This window comes from Anas platyrhynchos, chromosome 1 (assembly GCF_047663525.1).
Source record: "Anas platyrhynchos isolate ZD024472 breed Pekin duck chromosome 1, IASCAAS_PekinDuck_T2T, whole genome shotgun sequence".
Taxonomy (NCBI): Eukaryota; Metazoa; Chordata; class Aves; order Anseriformes; family Anatidae; genus Anas; species Anas platyrhynchos.
Window position 1 is genome coordinate 151,713,529 of NC_092587.1, and position 24,546 is coordinate 151,738,074.

Genomic DNA, 24,546 nt, shown 5'->3' on the forward strand with positions numbered 1-24,546 from the left:
CATGCAACTCTAAAACACTGTATTTATGTTTGTTTCCAGCTCAACACCAGATGAGAAGCACTGGAAATACCCAGAACAGCACTGGCATGTTTTGTTGCCCTTCTGTATGCCAAGTTTATCCCTCGTGCAGGACAAGAGAATTCCCATAAGAGAATAGGAAATCCCAGCACAGAATTCTCGATTCATAAACGTCATGTGTCTTGTGAAATGCTGCTAAAAAAAAAAAAAGTTAATATCTACCCTGTGTCCCTTGTGTTTACTTATATTTTCATTACTACGTGGCAGAAAACTAACAATCCCATTTCTATCACTAACAACATATATTTACTTATACATATTTAAACACACACACATTTTTTTCCCCTTGTCAAGGCACTTCTGACACAAAACCAAGCTATTGGTTAAGTTTCAACTGTGGACTTGTAACCAGACTAACACATTCCCTTTAAACCCACTTTAATTTGAATGGTGCTTCCTTTTTTTTTTTTTTTTTTTTTTTTAAATTTAAATGAAAAGCAGCACACATCCTTCAGCACACTTTACTCTACAGGTGAAGTTAAAAAAAAAAAATAAAAATGTGACCTGTAGTTTCAGTTGCACCAAGGAGAAAATTGTGTGGAATAGATAATGCAAATGCAGATAGATAGATCACGTTTCTTACCATGTCCCCGGGCTTGACAGAAACTGCCACCACTGCTCCAGGCATGGGAGATCTCAAAATGCTGGAGGTGTCCTCTGCTGCTTTCTCTGGCATGTACTTGCTCAGCTCTGCTGCAACCTTCGTCAGTATTTGCAATTTGTACTAAAGAATAGGAAGAGGAATGTTTTAGCATACAGCACCTTTGGCAAATTCCAGTGAATAATCCACGCTATTTTATGTTTTTATGTAATACATCTGTTATCTATTCTTTGCCGGACTGCCTAAAAATCACTGTTTGAGATCCTTATTCAGTTTCATTTTCAGGATGTAGGAAAAAAAATATGTTGACCCTAAACTGCAGCAATGAGCACATAAAAGGAACTAATCAAGTACAGTAAAGAAATGTCAGATTCATTTAAACAAATAGGACTAGACAGGGGAAATACAAATTTTAAAAAACACAAATATCCTTACGCCTACTGCAAATTATTATTAGTGGATAAAGAATACTGAGGTACTGGAAATTCATTCCCATCACTGTGCCGAATTAGAAACTGATCTTTTGGGAAAGTCTGACACGTTTTCAACGACATAATTGATTTTAAGTCTCTTACTTTTTAAACATTTATTTTGCTCACATTTAATAGTTGAAGAGAATAACTTGTTTAGGTTTTGCAATTTGAACATAGCAAACAATTTCATTTCCATTTTTCATACACAAGCAGAATGAAGAAATAATTTGGTTGTATTTAAGATATTTTAACTGCAATAAAAACTGTTCAGCAGCTGTTATGTTCCTTAAGGAAGAAAAAAAAAATGTTTTCTCTCTTATGTTTTATAACGATTAAAAATGGAAAAGAGTATGGTGAAGCCCAAGTCCCTAAGAGCATCAGTTCAAACAAAACCTTTCTGAAAACATCTAAACGCATGCACTAATTTGAGCTCCAGGCTTTTAGTTTTTAAAAACTTGCAATCCCGTTGACAATTCATCGCATTCAGACAGATGGCCTTCCAATTCGTCCCAGTACGCTTGCAAATGAATGCAAAAATCCAGTAGATGGCAGCAGGTCTCTGCGTGAAGCTCCTTCCTCCCCATGGCCAACTGAGCGAAGACCAGCACCACACTTCATCAATAATTTAAACAAAGGTTTTAATAATAAGCATCGGATGAAGTGCATTTACAATTCAAATGTGTATTTTGCTGATGGAAAGTTCAACACCTTGCTTTGAACAGTATGTTTTCTTCCAAAACAATTAGCTATTGTTTTATTAGCAATAAAACGTCTTTACTTCTCATTTCTGCACAGACAGAAAAAATCCGATCCCCTTATGGCGAAGGTAAAGGGGGACTCTGCCTTCTGCTCCTCTAGGGAGGAGAACAAGGTATTTAGGAATACATGCAAAAGGTAATTAACTCGGCAATGACATCTTTAAAAAGCAGCTTTCAAAGCCAAAATAAAACAAGGGAACGGAGGATCATCGTCCTCCACAAACGGCGCTTGCACACGCAGATTATGTGCAAAGAACAGGGTAGGTGTTTGGTTAGAAATATTGCTTTTCTTCAGAAGTACACGGAAATAAATGATCGAACGAACCAACCCTTCCCTCCACACCCTGGGTAAATGTAATAAAACACCATGACAATATTTCCCGAAGCTGCAAGTGGCACCCAAAGATTTCCGAACCCGTTCCCAAACGCGCGCCTTGCTCACAACCGCGGTGGCACACGCACACCAGCACCATTTTGTATGCAAAAAGCTGCTTTAACTCCAAGCCTCCTGCAGGCATCGTCGTGGCAATTAAGACTCTGGCGCTCACGTTCTCCAAACCAAAACACACTCGGCTATCTCTGCGCACAAGGAAGGCCGTTCAGTGCAGCGGGCTCCTTTTCTGGAAGCAAAGTGTGCGCTCACTTGCATGTGTGCTGTGGGGAGAGGGGAGGCGATGCCTGGAGGAGCTTTGATGACAGAAGTTGCAAATAGAATTGCAGCAGTGTGACAAGTCAAATAATAACATCTTGTGCATGTTTCTTCGCTCCTGAGTGTCTGTTTTGCAATCAAGACATACAAGTGTCTGCCAGTTTCTGAAGGATATGATCCTTAAGTGAAATTACTGTGCAAATAAAAGCTTTTTACTCCTATTAAAATTCGTCTGAGTCATAAGTGGCAAGGAAAAAAAGCTTGCAGAGTGTATTCTGCTGTCAATCTAATAAACATTCCGTGCAGAGGGACTATTTATCAAAGATAAATTGTACTTAAAAGTCCTTCATTAAATCTATGGGGGGGAATATAATTACACCAAATTGCACAGTTTCAGTATCCATGGTTAGTGTCTTCTTTGTACTCAGAGTTTGAAAATAAAATAAAAAATAAAAATAAAATAAAAAAGATAAAACAACAAGGAAGAAAACAGAAGTTAGATTTGTGGACTGTATTGTTGCCTCTTGCAGGAGACTATTTTGATGTGATTCCAACGGATTGGGTTTAGATGCCATTTCATTTTTTTCCAGCCACTTACAGAGAGAGAGATCAACACTTCTGAGCTGTCCAATTTCAAAATTTAAACTTCAAGCGAAAGCCATACCTCCTGCATTCATCTGAGTTACGGCGTGTCACAGCGAGTGAAACACACAATTCCCTATGCGCTCACAGCTTACAGCAGTGGGGGAAAACCATGTTCCTCAGTGTGCTGCACTTTAAAGCCCAGTTCTCCACAGCAAGTTAAAATATCCCAACCAAACATTGTTTTTACTATCTTTATAATTTTCGTATCTTTTAGATTCCTTTCTCTGCAGGACTCCTGCTTTGCTTGGAGTGAGATGTAAGAGCCAGTACACTCAAAGCTTTAAAACGCAGGTCTTTGTTATTGATGAGCTGTTCCTTTTCCTTTTGTATTTGTTTATTGTTCTTTAGTCTGTTTGGGGGATAAGCAAGTTACTGTAATCAAAAAGTAAAAAATAACAACAGTAAACTTCTCGGGGAAGGGCCTTTTTTGGCACAGTTGGTTCACAAATGACCTTTCAGAATATAAAAAGACAAAGCAGCAAAGAAAGGTTCCTTCTTTAAGATTACCTTTGATGTATTTCTGCTGCCGCCTGGACCCCACTAAACACCCACATAAGCGTCCCTTTGTAAAGCTGTTTCTCATCTCTGGGGGATGAGGTTTGCAGAGGAGGAGCAGGGGGGCCGCTCACCTCGCCGGGAAGCTGCCCATGGCTTGGGGAGACCCACAAGGTTGTGGGGAAGACAAATCAGTGCCTGCCTATGCCACTAAAACAAAGATGATTAAAAATATACTTTTTTTTTTTTTTAAGGATGATTAACACTGCTGTTATGCTTTTGATTTAGCATGTGAGGACAACACTGTACATATGATGTAGACGTTTTTATACAAATGGAGTGTGGACGGCGTTCGGGTTTTTTGCCTTTTTCCCAAGGAGGAGAAGATGGGAGAAAGCAAGGGGCGTAACCTGAGGAAGGCTGTAAAGTTTGGGTTATAAATAGAGACCAGAAGGTTTCCACTGGCCTAAAACAGAAGAAACATCTGTTGGAGTCATAAATAGATTGCGGCGGACTCCCGGCGCAATGAAAGCTGCTAGCCATCAGACCTGCGCTGAGGAGTGGTTGTCACCAGCCACTGCTCCGCTCCACAGGGCTTCAGAGCCTAATTCTTCCAGCCAAAGCAAAGTTAATAGAGAAGTACCTGAAAGGAACCACACAGCTTTTGATGGTGCAGAAAACAGGTGTTTCTTTTCCACAAGACTGCTGGAGTCCATGCTCAGTTGACAAAAATTACAGGAGGGAAAGGGGATGTTACTTAATAGTTTTCTTAGCGTAACAGTATCCTAACTCTCCTGCTAAATGAATTGGATGTTTTTGTAATGCCAAACTACCTCTTACAACCAAACCTCTGTCACAAAAAAAAGAAAGGAGAAAGAAAGGTGTAATAACAGCAGTGTAAAGGATTAGGTGGGGGAAAAGAGAAAGCAACACATTGAAAATTATACCTTGGGTTTTGTAGGTATTTTTGTAGACATATACAGTACTGATCTCCTAAGTCAGCAGACAAGAAGTAGACCAGCTGCTACTAAATAGGTGGCCACAGCACACCTGAACCCCATCTTTACTTAAAAACAAGTTCTGTACATGGAACAGATAAATTTCCCTTACTGGCTACAACTGCATACCTTCAGTATCATGCTCAAGACTGCACTCTGTTACAACTCACATTAGTTTATTAAATATGATCTTCCCCGTACACCTGAAACTCGTGTCCTCAGAAGCTGTAAATGTTCAAACTCCATTGGAGATTTTATAGAGCAATCTAACGTATCAATACCCATATGTTACTTACGACATTGTTTGGACTGCCGACCAGATGTGGATTTTCAGAGCGCTTTACCTTAATGTTCACCCATGTTTTTCAAATGTCTGTCATTCTTGTGGTCAGAAGGGTGAAAATCCTACGTAGCTCAGGTTTCAGTAAAGAAACTGCTGTGCATCTTAATTACTTTTGCTAACCTTACAGTGTCATTTTTTGGAAACAACGAAATTTATTAACTGTGGTCACGTAATTTCCCTTTAACATTACTAATCAGCATCCTATCTCAACTCGCTTAACTGTTGTGTGTTGCCTGCAGTTTGACCATCCCAGATTCGTGAGTAATACCTTATTCAGTATTCACTCATGGCACTAATAAGCAACGTTGCCGAGCTGAATGCAACGAGCAAGCTGCCTTTTTTATGAAGCATTATCCATTTTGACACAGTGACCGCTCATAGCCTCACTGAGATTTCCATCAGGGCATCTAAACAGGAAAATGATGCAGTTATCCCATATTACTGCAGGGTGTCTGGCACCACCCTCTTTCAGAGCCCAGGATTTCCTACTCCAGATGAAGGAGCTACACGACACTTTGCACATCTTGGAAGTTTTGGGTTGTGTTTTGTTTTTTGTTTTGTTTTGTTTTTGTGATGGTACGAGTTCAGGTGCTGATTTCCACATGGGGGTGGCGAGGACTGGCCCCAACAGCCACACACAAAAAAAGCAGCACCTTCAGCCTAATGGAGCAATAATAATAATAATAATAATAATAATAATGAAGCCACACATACAAAACAGCCACAAAAAAAAATCAAGAGCCCTTAGCAGCAGCAATGGGGGGAGGGCCAGCGCCGGGCCTAGAGGACCCAAGGCCGGGCCTGGAGGGCCGAGGGCTGGGCCCCGAGGGCTGGGGCCAGGGCCGTATGATTTAATCCCCCTCCACATGGAGGATTTCCCCTTGCAAGCCGCCTGCCAGCCCATCTCCGGCTGTATTTACGGCTGTGTTTACAAGGCGGCTGTAATTAGAAGGGATGCAACAGGCAGCCACAGGGCTCGGGCTTCCATTTTGCCACCGCGCCGGGCCCGGCGCGATCCTGCTTCACGGAGTCATGCTAAACGACAAAAGCGCTATTTTCTGCCGGCCCGGCGCTCAGACAGCACTTCATTTGCAGCTATCTATAATTAGATTAATGGTGTAGTGCTGTACAAAGCAGGCCCACTTCACATCAGATAGCATATGAATTAGGACAAACACTTATTTCAATTCCAGGCAGAGAAAGCAGTGACTGGGGTATTTAGCATACCCTTTATGGTGGAATGAGATGTTAATTGTGTACCATTACCTCTAAACTGCTTGCTTGTTGTATAAATCACTGTGCTAATTGATGCAGAGATAGAAACGTAGCCACAGGCAAGAAAGCAACGGAATGAGAGCTGAAGATGGTGGATAAAGGATTATCGAGTAAAACCATATGGAGATGAGGTTCCTTTGAAACCTGCCCACAAGCAGTGCCACTGTGAACTACGGGGGGAAAGTGCTGGAGCGATGCGCTCGGAAAATGTATGGATTTTACCATCACCGCTAAAGAAGAGAGCCGTAATAACGGGTCCGAGGCAAAGAGAAAAAAGTGCAGGAAAACTGCGTGCAATGAACCTCAACACATGCCTCCAAACCACAAGGAACAGGCAGAGTGTGCCTTGGGAACAGTCGCCCCACCATCCAGATTTTGGGGGCCAGAGTTAATAAACGCACAAACTGCCCAGAGCAGATGGTCCCCTGACCCAGCTGCAGGCTAGAAATGCTGATGGTTTAAACAGAAAATGTTTCTGTTGAAAGCGAGCGAATTCAAGTGGCTGTTGATAAGTTAAATGTCCTAATTAGGAGAAAGAAGGGAAGCAGCTTTACACACTTGCAGTAACAACTACACATACTCTAGTCTGTGCCCATACAGAGACAAGAAAATCCCTGAAAAATCCCCACCCATACACTGTGCAAGCAAGAAGGGGTGAATCTCTCAGAAGCAACACGTAGCTCTGTCTGCAACAGGACAAAAAAAAAAAAAAAGTACAGGACTAAATGTCAAAGATAGGTTTTGGAGCTGTTTGTCATCTCTTAAAAAGCACTACAACCATTCATAACTGCATTGCCCTCTGTAAAATCTCTCATCTTAAATAAATGGTGTCTTTGACCAAATCTGTCCACCCATGTCCCTGCTGTACATACAGAGTTGCGGCTTCCTCCTCTGGTCACAAGCGATGGATTGGACCACAGCACTTTTAGGATCATTCCTACTGTTACCTTTGTCTGAAGTCTATCAACTGAGTCAACAGCATGCCTGCCTGAGCATGGGTTTCTTGGCAAAGGTAGTTAGAAACAGCATTACACAAGGAAGATGAGCTACAGTGACATCTTGAGCATCCCATTCAAGGAGGACAAGCCAACTGGGTGACGTGCTTACCACTGAGCCCTGCTTTTTCCTCTACAGACACACAAATCTGTTTGGCAGATGGGTCACCTTATCCCACAACGTGCTATTCGGTAACACCACTGCACTATAAATCATCTCACGCCTCACATCTGCTCCTAGATTATTATATAAACTATTTTCTTATGCTTTTTGTTCAGAAAACTTCATAAAAACTTGTTCAGAAAACTTAGGACTTAGTTTCATATTGTGATCACTACTAGCTTCATATTTTGATGGCTAATAAAATACCAATGATACCAAATAAACCAAAGTACCAATGATAAAATACCAAATGATAGTAACCAATATGCTGTTCAATGTTCTATTCCAAGAAAACAATACCCTTCACAACATGACACTTCAGGGTGAATGCTGCCTAGATCTTATCCCAGTAAAATAAAATAAAATTCCCCCAAAACACAAGGTCTCTTCCCCTTGAGTGTTTAATCCCTGCTGTTCTTCAGTGTACGATATTGCCTTAGCTTAAAAGAGCAAAGAGAATGCATTGTATCTACCAGTATCTCACTATCCTAAGGTTAATTAAAAAGAATGATATATTGGATTTTCCAAACTCAGTGGAGTTTAAAGTGTCGTCGTAATGTTTGTCGACCTCAGTTCCCAATGAAAGACACGTAACTATATACGTATATGTGTATCCATGTATATAAGGGAGGATTTGGGGGTGGACAGTTACCAGTTACAAACAAAGCAGTACTAATGTACAAATTACTGCTTGCTGCAATATCAACTGAATAGCAGAAGAGAATCATTTATTGGTTGACAAAGTGCTTCAGTCATTTTGAGAGGAACGTTTAAATTATTTCCAACACAATAAACTAAACAGGAGCAAACAGAGTGATGTTAAAGACAGCATTCACTGTTCAGAAATTATGCTGGAGTTCAATAGTTTAGATTTTGGTCTGACATAAAGCTGGTGGATTATCCTCTTTTGTCACTGAAGTTTACAAGTTTAAGGAAACATTAGCTATATCTGGCCAACCGAAGGGACCTATGAAATAGAAACAAATAGCAGTAGAAAAAAAAAAAAAAAAGGAAAAAAAAATCTCTATGTTGTCTACTTTGAAATAACACCTCCCAAGTGTGCGGCTAGTTGACATAAATGGAAACGCATGGAGGGAAAGAGCTGTGAAGCTGTGTAACAGTCCTGTTCCTAATCATTAATCACTTTTTTTTTTAGACCGTTTAAACTAGCCCATTAGAGCCTGCAGCAAAATGCCAACACTCCCATCACTTGCATGTCAGCAGTGCTGGTGTTAACAGGAGAAAATATATGGTTTCTATGACTGTGCCCCGGTTCTACAGCATTTGCTACCTTTAATTGAAAAAGGCAGTTAAACACAAGGTAAATCATTCAGTTAGCTAAGCTGTTTAATAACACATAATTGATAATGTCAATATGTTACAGTGACATAATGCATCACTTTCATCACTCTTATGGCTTCAAATACGGTCAACTTATACTTAAAACATTCGCTTAATATCTGCTATTTAATGAAAAGCCCAGTGAGAACTGCCTTGAGCACCATCTGCGGAACATACGTACAACACACAACAACTGATCTGCTCTTCGGTTAGCAATAGGTTCCTGACACCACACTTCCAACTTTGTGAAAATGGTTTAGTTGTATCATTATCAACTTGTTTTTTGTCTCAAAAAAAAAACCAAAACAAAAAAAAAAAAAAAAAAAAAAAAAAAAAAACATAAACTCCTTTAGGAATAATACAGATTTCTCTGATAAAAAAAATAAAATATTAAAAAATGGTATGGAAATTCTGCACAAGAAAAAAGCAACTGCTTTTTCTGAAATGTTCTGACTACTTGATTTCTGAAATGAGTCCCCATCCTACAGGGTTTTGCTTAACTTTTCATATGTAACCAGGCCCACAGTAGCTACCGGGACTTATTAGTGTAAGACAAAGCACATGCCTAAGTGCTTACAAAATCAAACCCACTAAATATGCAATATATTCTGGAGTAGAAAAAATATATATCTGATCAGCTGTGTACAGACAGTGGTTAAACATGACCAACCCCATTAAACAGCACAGTAGTTTTTAATATACATTAATTAAAAACTCCTAATTCGCTTTTTGCAATTATTTTAAATAAGCAAGAACACTTGACCTTTTTATTCTATAACAATAAAATGTAGCCACTGATGAGTACCATGCAATTCTCTTTTCATTGTGTAGCAGAGAACAGCAGTTGATTGCAAAATAGGACAAATAGGACTTTTTTTTCCCCAAACAAACAAAAAATAGCAATCAACATTTAATGACCACTGCTACAGGATGTGTGCATCAATGGACAAACTACAAACATTCACTGCAAAGAAGATGATGGAGCAGACTCAGAAGCAGCAGCAAGATAAAAGTGTGCTGATGTTTTGAACCTCCTTTACCTACATACAACTGTAATATTTGCTCACCCTGAGATTTCAAATGTATCTTGGACAAAATGTCTCAGAGGGCTCAGTATTCTGAAATAAAATTGGAGTGCTTCCCAGGTAACCTCTTGTCCTCCTCCTGTTCTTAACACCAAGTCTAAAAAAACATCTTTCAGAGAGAAGTTCAGTTCTGCTGTCCTGGAGTTTTGCTGTCTGAGAAGAGCTAATAGCTCATAACAGCTAATAGTGATTGCAATGAGCTGCAGTGGCCACAGGTGACTACAAAGTTGCCTGTGTATCTATCTTGCTTAATTTGTTAGAGTAATGCATTTTCACAACAATAAAAAGCAAGTCCATTGTGACAATGCTTGCAAAGGTAGCCTGTAGAGCTTGGTTAAGCTAAGCCTGGTGCATTTAAGCCTTGATTTAACTAGAGGCCTGAGTGACTAAGGTAACAACTTACAAAAAGAGAAAAAACGATAAAGATGCTAAAAACCATAGTACCATTTATATTGCAATCCAACACTTGTATTATGCTTACTATTTGTCAGCATGGTTTATTTTGGTTAATTACAAGATCATAAGTTAGTAAGTTCAGTAAGAAAGTACTTTTTGAAAAGTACTATCTGATTAGGGACGCAACACATCCCTCTCTAGGAAAAAAAAAAAAAAAAAACATATAGCAAAATTGGTCTACAGAAATGCCAAGAAAATGCTGCTTAATTTCCAAACACCATGTTTTCCCTCTCTGGGTGGCCACGGATTAATAAATGTTTGAATCCTTATCTCTTCAAGCTCAGCTCAACTTTTGGCATTTGCTTGAATGGAAGAAAAAGCCGAGCACAGAGTCCTTACTTCACTGTGCGAGTATCTGTGCCATAAAGAATATTTAGACAGGTCTCATATTGCACAGACAGCTAAAACGCTTTTTGTCTATATATTTTATACAGGGAGAGTTACAGAGCAAACTACATTCTTTTACAGTTTACAAAGTTTTCTAGTGGTTGAACAAGAACTGGTTAGGGCTTGGTCTGTTGATTTGCCTTGGAGTGCTTCCAAATACTACTTGGTAAGCCACAGCATCTTTCTGTTTTGTTTTGTACAGCAGGTAGCAGAATGACATCTACAACTGGAGAAAAATGTGTGTAGGAAGCCAGGGCCCTCTTACAGCAATTTGATCCAGTTTACAAAACCCTCTGGATTGGAGTATGGTAATTCAGGTAAGTTAACATATGAACATGGGCAAGCCCAGATGCGTTTTCAGGCTGTTGTAAACTCAAAACTCGAAGCAGGAGTCTTTAGCCAGTTGTGAGAGGAAGTATAGAGAAAGAAGTGACTACATTTATAAGGACTCAACCCATCAAAGATGGTGCAGCTTTACATAAACTGTGTGATGATCTCTGCTGTACCTCTTTCTGCCAAACTGCATGGCAATTAAACAGCCCGGCAACTGATTCAGGGGTTTTAGTAGCATTACTGCTCACGTTCAAGACAGAAGGGGCTTTAAATCCTGGATCTGTTTTTGTCCTGGACTGTTCTTGTCAATAGTACCACTGATTTCATGGTCTCACCCAAGAGACTTTGCTGAGAACTTTCAGCTCAGTAAGAACTGAGTTGCTACACTGCCACTAACATGGACAGATTTGCCTGGAAAACGTGTTTGAGAAATGAATCCATCATCCCTACCATCTTCTGCAGGATGGGGCTTTTTACATTACAGACTAGTGCTTTTATAATTCAGGCCTTACATGACAATCCTAATATCTAATGGCTAGATCCAATAAAACACTTACATATCTAAAGCTTAGGAAGCTAAATCCAAAATGGCAATACAAACCCCTAATCATCCATCACTGAAGGTGCTTACAACTAGCCTCCTTCTGGATCAAAATACATTTTTAGAGTTCTGCTGCTGCAACAGCTCAGCACCATGCGATCAGCCACCTCCTTCCCTAAGCCCAGATACGACCCTGAAATCAGGAAAGTAGGGTCCAGTTCTGCTCCAGGGACCATTTCTTCATTAAACTGACACTGCATATCATACATAAAATATTGCAGAGCAGACACAAAGAAAAGCAGAAAATTTGAGATCAAATGGATGCTAAAATTGAAATTGAAAAAGAAAAAAAAACTCAAGGGCTAGACTCGTATTTTCAGCTTTAAGCACTTGCATAGTTAAACATATTCCTTAAGTGTGATAATGAATTGGAGTGCCTATATCAAAAACAAGTTTATAAATATTTCACTCACACAAATACAAAGTTAATAATTTTCAAATATTCCTTCAGCAATTTATGCCATAGCTATCTTAGCCCAAAGCCATAACATTCACGTAAAAGGCTCAGGTAAAAGTGAGTCCTGGGAGTCCTTTACCATTAAACAGCAACATTATTCAGTGGATTTGGGACTGGGGATGAAGTGATGAACATTACCACATCCAATTACCCTTGACAGGACAGCAGAATGCAATCGTGTAAATGGAGATGAGACGAAAACACCCCATTTAACAACTCCTGCTAAAAGCATTAGGGAACTTCACGTTAAGTGACTAAGAAAAAAAGATGGATCTGCAGTATTTTGTCTACTCAAATCTTTTTCATGCATTTGGAAAACTCCACCTTTCGCTTTTCTTTTAGAAAGTATTCCCACACAACCTTCTGTATTATTGGACACAACCTTGAAATGAACTTTAATGTACTTCACGCTGCAAATTTCTGAGTGCTTTTAAAAATTTTACTTATAACAACATACATTTTGGGGAGATAAAAAAAAGTTGCAAATATAAATGCCTTTGTACAAGAGACTTTTCAATTCTTACAACCCACTGAGTCTGCCTCTAAACTACAACACGTTCTGCCAAGCATTTCACATTAAATTATGGAGTTTTCTCAAGGGCTAAATTACCCTTAGCCCCCCAAAAGTTATTAGTGTGTGAGTTTTGGCCATTATTTCTCAATTGAGTTAACCTCTGTCCTCGGGGCAACATTTTGCAGTTGTTGCTTAAAGTGACTCAGTATTTATTTATTTATTTTTAAATCAGACTAAGTTTCTGTGAGTAATAAATTTAGAGCATGGTGTATATTGTTCTCTGTACTCTCATTTCTGATTCCAACTCTTGATTTTTCACATAATAGTTAAAGAATGGTGTGAAACTGATTCAGACAATCATCATGAGAACAGTAGAGAAAGAAACCCAGGAATATTTCTTTAAATTCAAATGAAACTCAAAGACAATTAACTTTGATTAAATATTTAATCAGTCCTACACTTCACCTTACCCAACAATCATTTTTATGCCACGCTAAATATGTTTGTAATTACCATTGTAAGATTTCTGTTGTAGATGCATTTTATACGTTTTCTCTTATTGCATATCAAAACTTTGTTTCTCATGCTAGCATTTTACTGCATGTAATCCAACAACCTACAGTAGATTTGGACTATTACACTCATAGCTGCTACTGCTTTAGGCCCAAGAGCTATTTTCCAGTTTCACCACGCTAATTTCTCTGCTGGTTTAAAAAACGAAATGCAAATTGTAGTGTGCTTCTCTTGATCATCAGACAACTTGGTCGAGTCTCTTTAACTATGTTTTTTAGCATCAAAAGACAAAAACACTATTCATAAGAAACTTGAACTCATGCTCAAGTTTGTTGTTAATCATACAGTGAATTTCTCGGCCCAACAAGGAGTATGCTATAGACTAGCAGTGATCCACTGGCCACAAGGTGAAAACCAATGAACTGAGGAGAATTTTAGCTCCAATAACACAGTAGGTTAACACATCCATAGCTATGCATCTATTTTCAACATACTAGTTAATCCGTCTCAGTATAAAAAGCAATCTGAGTAAGTCTGTGTATCAGTAGTTATATGAACTTGTTTTGGGAATAGAAAAAGAAACAAGTAACAACAAAGAATGCCGCTGCAAAACACAAATGCCTGAGCATTAACAGGCAGGGTAAAATGATGATGAAGAGGAGGAAAAGTTTCTAAGACTAGAAATAACTAGTACTGATTTTATCCAACACAATGCTCTCACTACTCAGTATAATGGAAGAAAGAGACCTGCAGGTTACCCCGATGCTTTAAAGCTTCCTGGTTGGTCTTTCAAATTTCAGATTTGCAAAGAAATTGAACTGAAAATGTTTCACTGTGAGGTAAGAGAAAAGTTGAAAAGATCAGTCTTATAACACTGATTACAAATAAAATTTTAAAGTGAAACAAATTGCAAAAACATATATATTTTATTATCTTTTTTTTTTTTTTTTTTTTTTAAACTTAAACGTCTATAAAATGGCCGGAATCTGGCTGACAAGGCAACAGACTCCATAATTTAATGTATGCAGTAAAGAAAGATTTTCATCAGTAGGTAACTAAAATTACACCACACGTGAATAAGTAGGGTGGGCGTACCAAAAGGACCACTAGGTTTTGCCACTATCCCACACTAAGACTTGGCAATTACAGTACTCTGCATGGACACAGCAGATTGCAATCCCATCAGGTGGAAGTCAGTATATAACCCCTACCTCCACCTTCTTAGGCAAGCACTCTCTCAGTAGTGAGGGGAGCTGCAAAAAGCGAGCATCTCTACCTTCTACAGCTATGATTTTTGATGAATATGACCACAGCAGCTAGGCAGTGTTGCCCACATATGCTAGGTGATTCTGAAGACTGTTCTCTCAGGAGACCTGAGACAACTTTGAGTGCTTTGTTTCAGCAGCACAATGGGAATAAGTGAAGATTGGAGATCTAGTTTGCCAGACCACAGTCACTAAGAAGATGAAGGTGCCTTAAGTTAGACAGCTAAGAAGCTTATTTCATGTAGGCGTCCTGAGGACACTTCAGAGGTTGCTGGACATTAAGCTTCGTGGATCACTGTCTTTGACTCAGACACTTAAAGCACAGTTGAATCTTGCAGTAGTTGCTAAAACAGACATTTGAGCCCCTCTGGACATTTAGGTCTGATGCCTAAGGACATCTGAATGTATAATACTAAACTACTGTTGTCAAAAAAGGTTATAATCATACCACAGTTTATGTCTATTTCTATAAAACTGATTAGTGATAATTGTCTATCTATCTTCATTTCTCTTTGAATTACTTTCTCTAGGCAAATTTCATTCACAACAAAATTATATCAACTGGGTATAGTCACATCCTGTACCTCCTTTTCAAATACAGACACCCTCCTCTTGTTTTTTGACCTCACTGCTGTGTCCAAGAGCATTGAATTTTAGATAGATGTTCAAACAGCTATAAACTGGCTTAAAATTATTCACTCTTCAGTAATTAAAATGAGAAGAGAGTCACATGAGGCTGGCAGAATTATCAGTGTCTCCTACCCTTTACATATGGCACATGGTAATTTATAACTTTTTCTTCTCATTTACCAAGTCTCGAAGATTAACTGTATAGCCTGTGAAGATGATGTTTGGGCGCATGCAATCAATGACTAAATCTCAGCTGCATGGCTGCCTGTAACCCAGAAAGGGTTCTGTGTTTCAGTTTCTTTGCTTTAGTTGCTGCTGTTTAACTACTTTATGGTAATACAGTTTCTTATCACTATAAGAGAATAAATGCAACAGCAACTGTGAGGCTATCTCCGCAGCATGCTCACTTCTGTGGTAGTTGTGTTGCACTTGCTCTCCCTCCTTGCTACCCTTTCACAGACCGAATAGCTTGAAAGATGATCAAGCATAATCAACATGACTCCTTTCTCCTATTCCTGATTATTTGCTTGTTTTGGAAGGTAAGGAGTTTTGAGAGCAGAGTACACTGGCCAGAATAATATTTGAAGCCTCGAAATTTGCTGACCTACAACATAACCAGCGAGCTGGTTTGCTGCAGTCAGTAAAGACAACAATTCCAGTTCCACTTACAGCTTTGCAGAGAATTTGGGACCAATTGCGATACTATTTTATGTCTGATTACAGGCATTGGATTTCTCTTCCTCCTTTAATACAAAACAAAACAAAATATGTTTAGTGCCATTACGGAGGGGTAACCTTGCTAGAGCCTGTAGCTGTAACTTGCCACATGATATCATATTGTTACATAAACTTCACTGTTTATATAGTCAATAGAATATAATTAAATGACTTCATAGAACCAAATTAATTTCTTCTATGCTGTATTCATTTTAAAATGGAGTCAATATTATTTATCCTACCTGACAATAATGCCCTGTGCTTCACATAAGATTGATTCAATACCAGCAGGTAGTTATCAATGAATGCACTTTGCTGTGGTAAATGAACACAATCAATACTTAGAAATGTGAGTTTTCTGGCATATGACTGAATTGTAACTAAAGTGAAGACCGAGCTTTGTTCAAGTCTTTTCAGAGCTTCCTCTAGGTTTCACATAAGAAGTCAGAATTTCGTAGCCAGCACCAGTACAGTTACCATCTGAAAAATTACCAGGCAGCACCATTACACCCTGAACATCGTTATCCTCTGACAAGGTTATACTGCATGAGATATCAGAAAAGAAAAAAAAAAAAAAAAAGAACTTAAAAAAAACTTTAAAAACTTAAGAAAGAAGTATCAGAGATTCTCAGCATTCCTTGAAAAACATTATTGTTTGAACTGTTAAGTAATCTCTGAACTAATACAACATGAAGGCATACTAATGTTAAAATCATCTTGATGAATATCATGTGAAGAAAACCGTATTTTGAAGGGCACATTGCATGAATTTCAATTTGCTCTGTTCAAAACAGAACAAGAAAAGCTATAGATCTTGGAAGGATATCCCAAGACATCCAATTTTCATTTAGAAATAATGCATGATTGTAATATTAGTTAATACAAGCAAAGAAACATTTTATAGTTATAATACAAGCGTTCAAAAAAAACTAATGTCAGCAAGATTGACGTATCTTCTCTTATCTTCAAAAAGAACTACACATAAGGACTCTGGCAAAATCATGTTATTTAATAATTGCCATAAACGAAATTGTGTGAAAAGAAGCTTTTACAAGACATCAAATGTACAGGTTTCCCCAACCACTGACTTTCAGCAGGAACTCTTTTTCTGATTGCTCCTAATCCCTTACAAAACGTGTCCTTGAACCTCACGATCCTTCAGCTTTTCAATCTTTTTAAGGAAATCCTCATTTTTCCTGGAGTAACTTATGCTAGCTTGCACTATTTCTGAAGTAATACTGTACCAATAGCGTTCCCAGGCACCAAGGTATTGACCCTTTTCTTTTTTTCTTTTTTTATTAAGTTCTTCAAACTTTACATGTACTGAGCAATCCTGCTTTTACTTCATAGCAAATACTGGGGAAGTACGCTCCATAGCACACTTGCTCTTACATTTTACTACTGATTTAATATTTTAAAAATGAGTAAAAAAAACAAGAGAGCAAAGCCAGAATGCTTTAGAATAACACTGGTACGTTTTTATGTATTTACTGACAGAGAGGTGCATGACAATTTTAAATATAAATAGTCCTTATAGTTCACATCTTTCAGAAATCAACCACAAATTCTCTCTCTTTTTTTTTTTTTTTTAATATGTTTTAGGAATGAACCTGGCTTTCTTGGAAAGAGGTATGAATTCATTAAAATTTAAAATAATTCCTTTCTGATCCTATTTAACTTCTATCAGTGTTTTGATGTCTGCTTGCAAAAGAAATACAAGGCAGTGTGCTTCATCCACCCTTCCTCCCATTTACCAGTTTCATAAAAACATTCTTATGCCAACCACAATCTACCTCAACACTCCCCCAAATAGCATGAATGCTAGATCTAGTTTTTCAGAAATATTAAAATTCAAATTAGAGAAATTCAAAATCAGAAATTCAAGATAGAGAAAACTGAACAAAACAGAGTTAACAATGTACATGTAAAATTATTTCCCTTGAAGCATTAAAACAGAAGCTTCCATAATTTACATGTGTGCATAATGACACACAGTAATTGATACAACATACGCTAAATGCAGAAGAACTACTGTAACTGCTGGAGTCCACAAAAGTGAAGCTCTGCCAGTGGGGCAGTGAGGCAATTTACTGTGTAGCAGTCAACAGCAACCACCGACACATAATTTGGCTCTGTTACTTTTTCTTTTTATTCCTCACAGCCACATTTTCCTGAAGTTTCAGTATTTCAGGTGAAGCATCAGTTACTAGCTGGTTTTACAATTCTATTAATTCCTTTAGCATCCATGCCAACAAAGTTGCACACAGAAGGAAAAATCTAGACTTCTCTGTTACATAGAGAACCCTACTACCTGAACACAAAAAGTAAAATCATCATCTGATTCTCCCATTCTTTTTTCTTTAACATTAAACCATTTCCCTTTTGTCACCTTAGTCTTTAACAAAATCATTTGTATGAAATGCGTATAAATCTATACCGTGTGTACAAATTATTTATACATAACTACATGTGTACATATTACTATTTATATAACTAGATATACATGTAAGATGATATGCCATTTTTAAAGGCATCCTCAAGGAAGTTTTCTTTGGTTAAGTTATTAGATAGTACGTCAGATGTTAAAGAGAAACTTTGTTGGTAAAGATCTAGGCTCTAACAAATTTCCTGTAACATCTCAACCAGCTCTAGGGGGTGAGGTTCAGGCAGCATTACCATTTTGGTTTGAAGGTATCTGGCTTCTGCATGATGCTGTAAAAACTACAGGGTTCCTGTAGGACCTGTTTTATTGATGTCAACCCCCTGTAGATGGCTTGGGGTACACTTGAAGCTCAGACATGGGAACTTATTGCCCTTTACAGTTGAAACAGAAAAGCATGTGGAAGAGAATCGCTCCTGGAAGTACCTGATTCTCTCTCTTGATGGAGTAATCTCAGATTGTGATGTCTAATTTTTGGCAGATAGCAGTTTCAGTTCTGGAAAAAAATACTGTCCCTTATTCAGGAAATACTAGCAAAAGAGAAAGAGACAAATGGGACAGAAAAACAAAGCTACACTCTCCTTTAAAAGGAAGCACAGCTATGGAGTTTTATTTCAGGGTGATAATTGGAACAACCTTTACAAAAAGGCCCTTCTATGAAGAAAGGAAAATGAGGCAAGTCACATACATAGATTTGGTGGTGGATAGTTGGAAGGGAAATTCATGGCTTTCTTATAAGGCAGTTGAGTATGCTAAAGCCAAAATGCACCTCTAACTTATTGGTTATCCTGGTCATCACCCATATATCCTCTCCCTTCAAGCAATTACTTGAAGTACAAAGGATCCAAGTGGCATGGTAGCCAAAGTAGACCAGTGGCCATAGTTCAACTATTCCTGCTTTGAGCACCACAACATTTACTCAGTGCTCAACATGGAATTCCACATAGATACATGAACTCATCTTAATTTCAAGTAATTTTACCCACTTTCCTAATTGCCATTAGAACACTGATTAGTTTCTAATAGTTATTCAGCTCTAAGTTGAACAAGAGCTGATTTGAGGTAATCACTTCCTTGACATGTTCTGGGGACTAGGTATTTCACAGTCATGGTGATATGCACGGTCAATAATAAAGACCATGAAGTTCTGGTGGTGAAGTTCTGAAATCTTCTCAGAACCACCTCTACTAGTCTGCATATGGACTGTTTGGTAAAAAAACAAAACAAAACAAAAAGCAGCTTTCCTCCCTTTCCTCCTACCAGAGTAAACAAAGATGTTATTGAAGATCATAAATTACACAATAGAAACAGCTCAGTCTTATATACAGTCTCCAAGGAAAGATGAAGTATTTCACCCTCCCAGTATAGGATTATAAAGTTTTGCTTCTGCAGAGAAGTTGTTTGCTCTCAGTCTTCTCCTTATGCCACTGATCCTCAGCGACAAATATATCCTCCTCAGTCAAAGTCACACATGAGGTGAAAATTTCTTGTTTCGTTGGCTTGGAGTTGTGTTTCTGGAACACCCCTAGGCATCTTGCTTGTCCCAGTTTGCCCTTTACATGTTTAGTTTTGTCTTAACGTGTTCTTGGGGGCTGCATTTTGGATCTCATCTTGAGGATGCATTGGTCAAGCCCCCATCATTCTTACTTCCTAACATTTAACTGGAAAGAAAGTGCAGGACACGTGAAGAGAGATATTCAGGACATTGATTTATTTTTTCCACTGAGCTTGTTATTCATGGGATATTCTCTTATCCACTTGTGACAACTCATGGAAATTTCTGACTTGGATGTGGCCAAGCAAATGGTGTGCATCCGCCTTCAGACTCATCCCAATAAACCTCCAATCAGAGAAAACCGCTCTAGTGCTTATGTTCCAGACCTCAAATGCCAGGTGTGATCTCGGTATAAAGCATTACCTGGGAGGAGCGGGTTAACCCCCTGTTAAAAGCAGTCCATGTTCAATCACCTAAGAGCACAGATGAAGTGAAGGTAGCTCCAGCAGTTTCATTTCTTTTAGGGCTCAACTCTATTCAACATAACGTCGCTTACAGTTTAGGCTACAATGGGCTACAAATTGAAGACCAGATCTTTGCAATTCCACTTCAAGATCCTTACTACAGAGATTGAATGCTTTTGTTTTCATATCCCGACTGTGCCCCCAACACAGGGCTTTGAAGGATGGCAGCAACACAACACTACTCCCTCAAATGACTTGAAATGACTAGGAATTGAAAACAATGGAAGAAAACAGAACGGTAGCTTAGTTCATATGCTCAGAGCTAGAAAACCTAAGAAGTAATTATTTGGGAAACACCCAAGCCTTTTCCTTTAAGCTTTGAGTCATTTCTTTACTCAATGGAACACAAATACCAAGCACAACATTTAGCAGAAACAAAACAAAGACGTACAGAAATGAATACAGAACAGGTCAGAGGAACTTCAAACAGGCGTGGGTTTTGTTATTGCTAATCATGACATGGCAGACAGGTTAAATGACCTCCCAATATATCTGGTACTCTATGAAACTTTAACAATGCCTGAAAAAAAAAGTGCACGCTGGGGGAAGATGGAAGTGAAGGATTTACTTTAAACTCCTTTCTTAGCAACTTCTATTTTTAGATGATCTGATGATCTGTTGGTTTTGCTCATCACCCAAAATAATACAGACACCCCTCCTCCCCATGCAGAAGGCAACCTCTGAAGTTCCACAATGAGCTTCATTGATTTTTAAGACATATTGTCAGCTACCTAATAATTTAAGTAGTGGCACAGCTCTTTTGGTTGAAGCTTCGGTTTCACAAACAAAAGCTAACCACCTGAGACCACAGAGGACAGGATATGAGCTACTTATAGCAACACTGGACCAGTGAACAAGAATAGCAGGAAAGCTGCTTATTTTATTTTATTTTTTTTCAGCAAAGGCCTTTGAAGTAAACTATTTATTAAACATTATAATACTCGAAACAAAAATCTTTGAAGGCAGGTTATCCTCCTCTGCACCATGTCCCGTTGTGAATGAATTGCTTCCTTTTCCTTTCAGGATTTTTTTCACTTGTGAAACTGACACTCAAATTGTTCTCTGAAAAGGCTTGGGTGAGCCATTGCCTTCAGCGCAAGGAATAATCCATCCATCACCAAAGGGAACATTAAAAATATTTATAACTAAAACTATTGCAATATTACTGCACTGTAAGCAGCCACATGATTCATTAGGCAGTGTTATATAAATACAATAAATAAGTTCCTTGTGCATAGAAAATAGCATCGATTAATAAGTAATGATGCCACCAGATCATTGGAAGCAGAAACAAGCAGTCTAAGAGCAAGATTTAATTTTTCACTTTTTTAATTAAAAAAAGGTAAATTCTCCCCACTAACCCAGTTACTGACTAGTGCACATGGGTTTTCTTTGTTCTTCTGATTAAAACATTCATCTCTCTCCCTCTCTGTTGTTGAAAGAACTCATTTTTCTCTACAGTATCACCAGGATCATCAGGGAGTTTTGAAACCAGTGCCTTTTCAAATACATGTACTTGACTTGCAGAGACAGAAATGTGCTTAGTTAACATACAGTATACATGCAATATTCAAAGGGCACACAATCCTGAAGTTTTCCTCTTTTAAATGCCTACTCATGAACCTAACATGTTCTGCATTTACCCATGTACCTGGCACATCCTCACATTCCAGGAATGAGCACACCAAATCTGGTCCCTCATCTATATACCCACATTATATTGTGTTTGTATCCTCGAAAATCTGGCACTGATGTGCAGCATAGAAGAGAACGGCTCTGAAATGATCACTAAGAACCATCTGAGCCTGAGAAATTCTCTGTCTAAAGCCTGGGAAATAATCAGAAGTGAACTGAAACTCCCACTGGGCCAACGTGCATGCCTGCATAGTAAAGATGTCACTGGCAAGCTACAGACAAACCCACACTAAAAAAAAAAAAAAATAATCTTAATTCTTCACTGAGAGAAATAACCTACTCTGAGTAGGAAAAAGCAAAGAAACCTAAACCATCAATATCCTGTTTTCTGAAAGATGTAAGAATTCATAACTTACAGTGATTTACATGGAAGTAATACTGACCTACCACTTCTGAAAATGTATTCACAGAAATATGACTCAAAGTTATGCAGTATATATACATATTTAGCTAAGGAGCATATCCAGCCTTTATTTGTGTGAAATAAGACACTGTTCACTGAATAGGTTCATTTTCTCCATTTGTTCTGCCTTCTGTTTTCAGGTGCAACCTGGCATACATACCAAGTGATAATCAAGCACTAAGCATTTTGAATCCTTTTCTTCCTCATCTCTGAAATATTTGTCCATCTGACCGCCACTATAAAAAGTTGCAATGTATTTCCATTACGTATCATATTTTTGCTTTTTCACATTCTACAAATATGGTTAACACCTATGAACAATTTTTAGAACATGTATAAAGAGGTTTTTCTTCTGTTTGTGTTTTATGCTTTGTTTTATTTATTTTTATATCAAAGCAAAATTCTCCTTGCACAAACAGCACAGCTAGCCTACAGTAATACTGTTGGCTATGTGGTTGACTAGTTATATATGGAAGTGTTCTAGATGTACTACTTGAAGACTGTCACCATTAACTAGCCTTAATTTACCTGCAGTATGGATAAATCTCAATTTACAGTAGAGAGCAAGCCACTCATTTTGTGATTCCACCACAATAACCTGAAATTTGGTACACTTATTCAACTTTAAGGTACTGACTTTCAAAGAATAAGGTATACATTCTTTAACTATTCTTTAACTATTATAACTATAATAGTTAACTATTCTTTAACTATTTTTCTTGCCCTTGGAGGACATCAAAAACACCTGTAGTCATTTTATTGCCTCTACCATAAGGATAAAGTGTCAAGAAGCTGTATAAATGGCACACACCTGTAAAATTTGTACTAGTGACAATCACCAAACTTCTGGGGAACTTGTAGACGGATTATCTTTAACGGTGAAAAAAAAGTGGAAGCTCATAATTTGCTGGAGATTTTACAAGGCTTTCTGTGGACCTACAGTACAGAGACAGTTCTGAAAATCAACTGTTATAAATACTCTCTTGGAAGAAGATTCCTTGGTCGTTCATAATTTGGTTCATTATGAATCCTTAATCAACTGTAAATCACTGAGAAAAGCAGTAGATAAACTGGAAGGGATGTCCCAGTTTCCTCTGAGCTCTCTCAAATTGGTTCTGAATAGTGGACAAAAATTACAATGAACTTAGCTGAAGTATTTCTGAGTATGAGGTATGGACAAAAAAATGTCCATACAGGTCTCAGCTCATAAAAACGTCAATATTTTTAGTGCTCTTTAAGTAATTTTTTAAGTGCTTTCAAGGGTAGTGACAGGCTGAAACATTTACTTGAGCACTTTCTTGACTAAGGGCCTTAAATCTGTCAGCAGTCTCTAGTTCTATCAGCAATAAGATGTAACTGAGCAATAAGGTGTTACTGACAGTCTTCTGCATGAACATCTTCAGAGGTTCTATTCCCAAATCTTTAAAAAAGCCTAGTAAGTTATTTGGAGAAATTCCTCGTTTACCTTGAGTGACCTCAGGAACAGCCATATGATTATAACCCTTCTGTTCCTCTTAACTTGCTTCCCTTCAAAATCCAGTGAGACCATAAGTCAAAGGGAGAAGAAGATGGTTGCACACTTCTTTCCCCATCACTCTTCCTATCTGAAGCTTTTTTAGCAGTTTGTCACTTTTCAAGATGTGTTGAACAACTATCAAGATGAACGGCAATTTACTTAGCTCATACATCGCGTTCCTACCACATTCTGTGCATCTTCAACACAACACAAAGTTGTGTGTTCTCAGGCATCAAAACCTTAAACCAGCTTCTGCTCATCTCTCCGACTTCTCTGCAAATCTCCCTGAACCAGCTGCAAAGCCAATGCAAGCTTAACCACCGTGATTTGGAAGTGCAGTGGGGAGGAGGGAGGCACTCAGTGAGAGTCGGAGGGCAAACTGGGGACTGCACAAAAGTAATTTGCTAATAATGAAGTAGCTACTGAAAAAAAGTTTTGTTCGTACTTTTAGCTCTGTTGGGTAGACGAATTAGATACTCTCCTAGTAATGCAAGCACAATCTGGGCCTTAATATACATACACCTTTTCCATGTACTTGGAAGTGCTTTGCAAAGCAAGCTTTGAAATAAAGGAAAAAACAGCTCATTAAATCATTTTCAGACACCGTTTATATCAGCTAGTACCATCTCCAAGATTCATAATAGCATGATTTTATTAATTCTCATAAAGCCTGATTTTGCATTCAGGCAGTCAACATGATT

General features: G+C 38.2%; 1 protein-coding gene across 1 annotated transcript in view; it reads right to left on the reverse strand.

Annotated features, from left to right (window-relative positions):
* PCCA (propionyl-CoA carboxylase subunit alpha) overlaps positions 1–24,546 on the reverse strand; it is a 279,424-nt gene that overhangs the window by 15,300 nt on the left and 239,578 nt on the right. Inside the window, exon 22 of the mRNA XM_027443682.3 lies at positions 662–802. Coding sequence (XP_027299483.1) covers positions 662–802 — 141 coding nt within the window. The remainder of the gene's footprint in view (positions 1–661; positions 803–24,546) is intronic.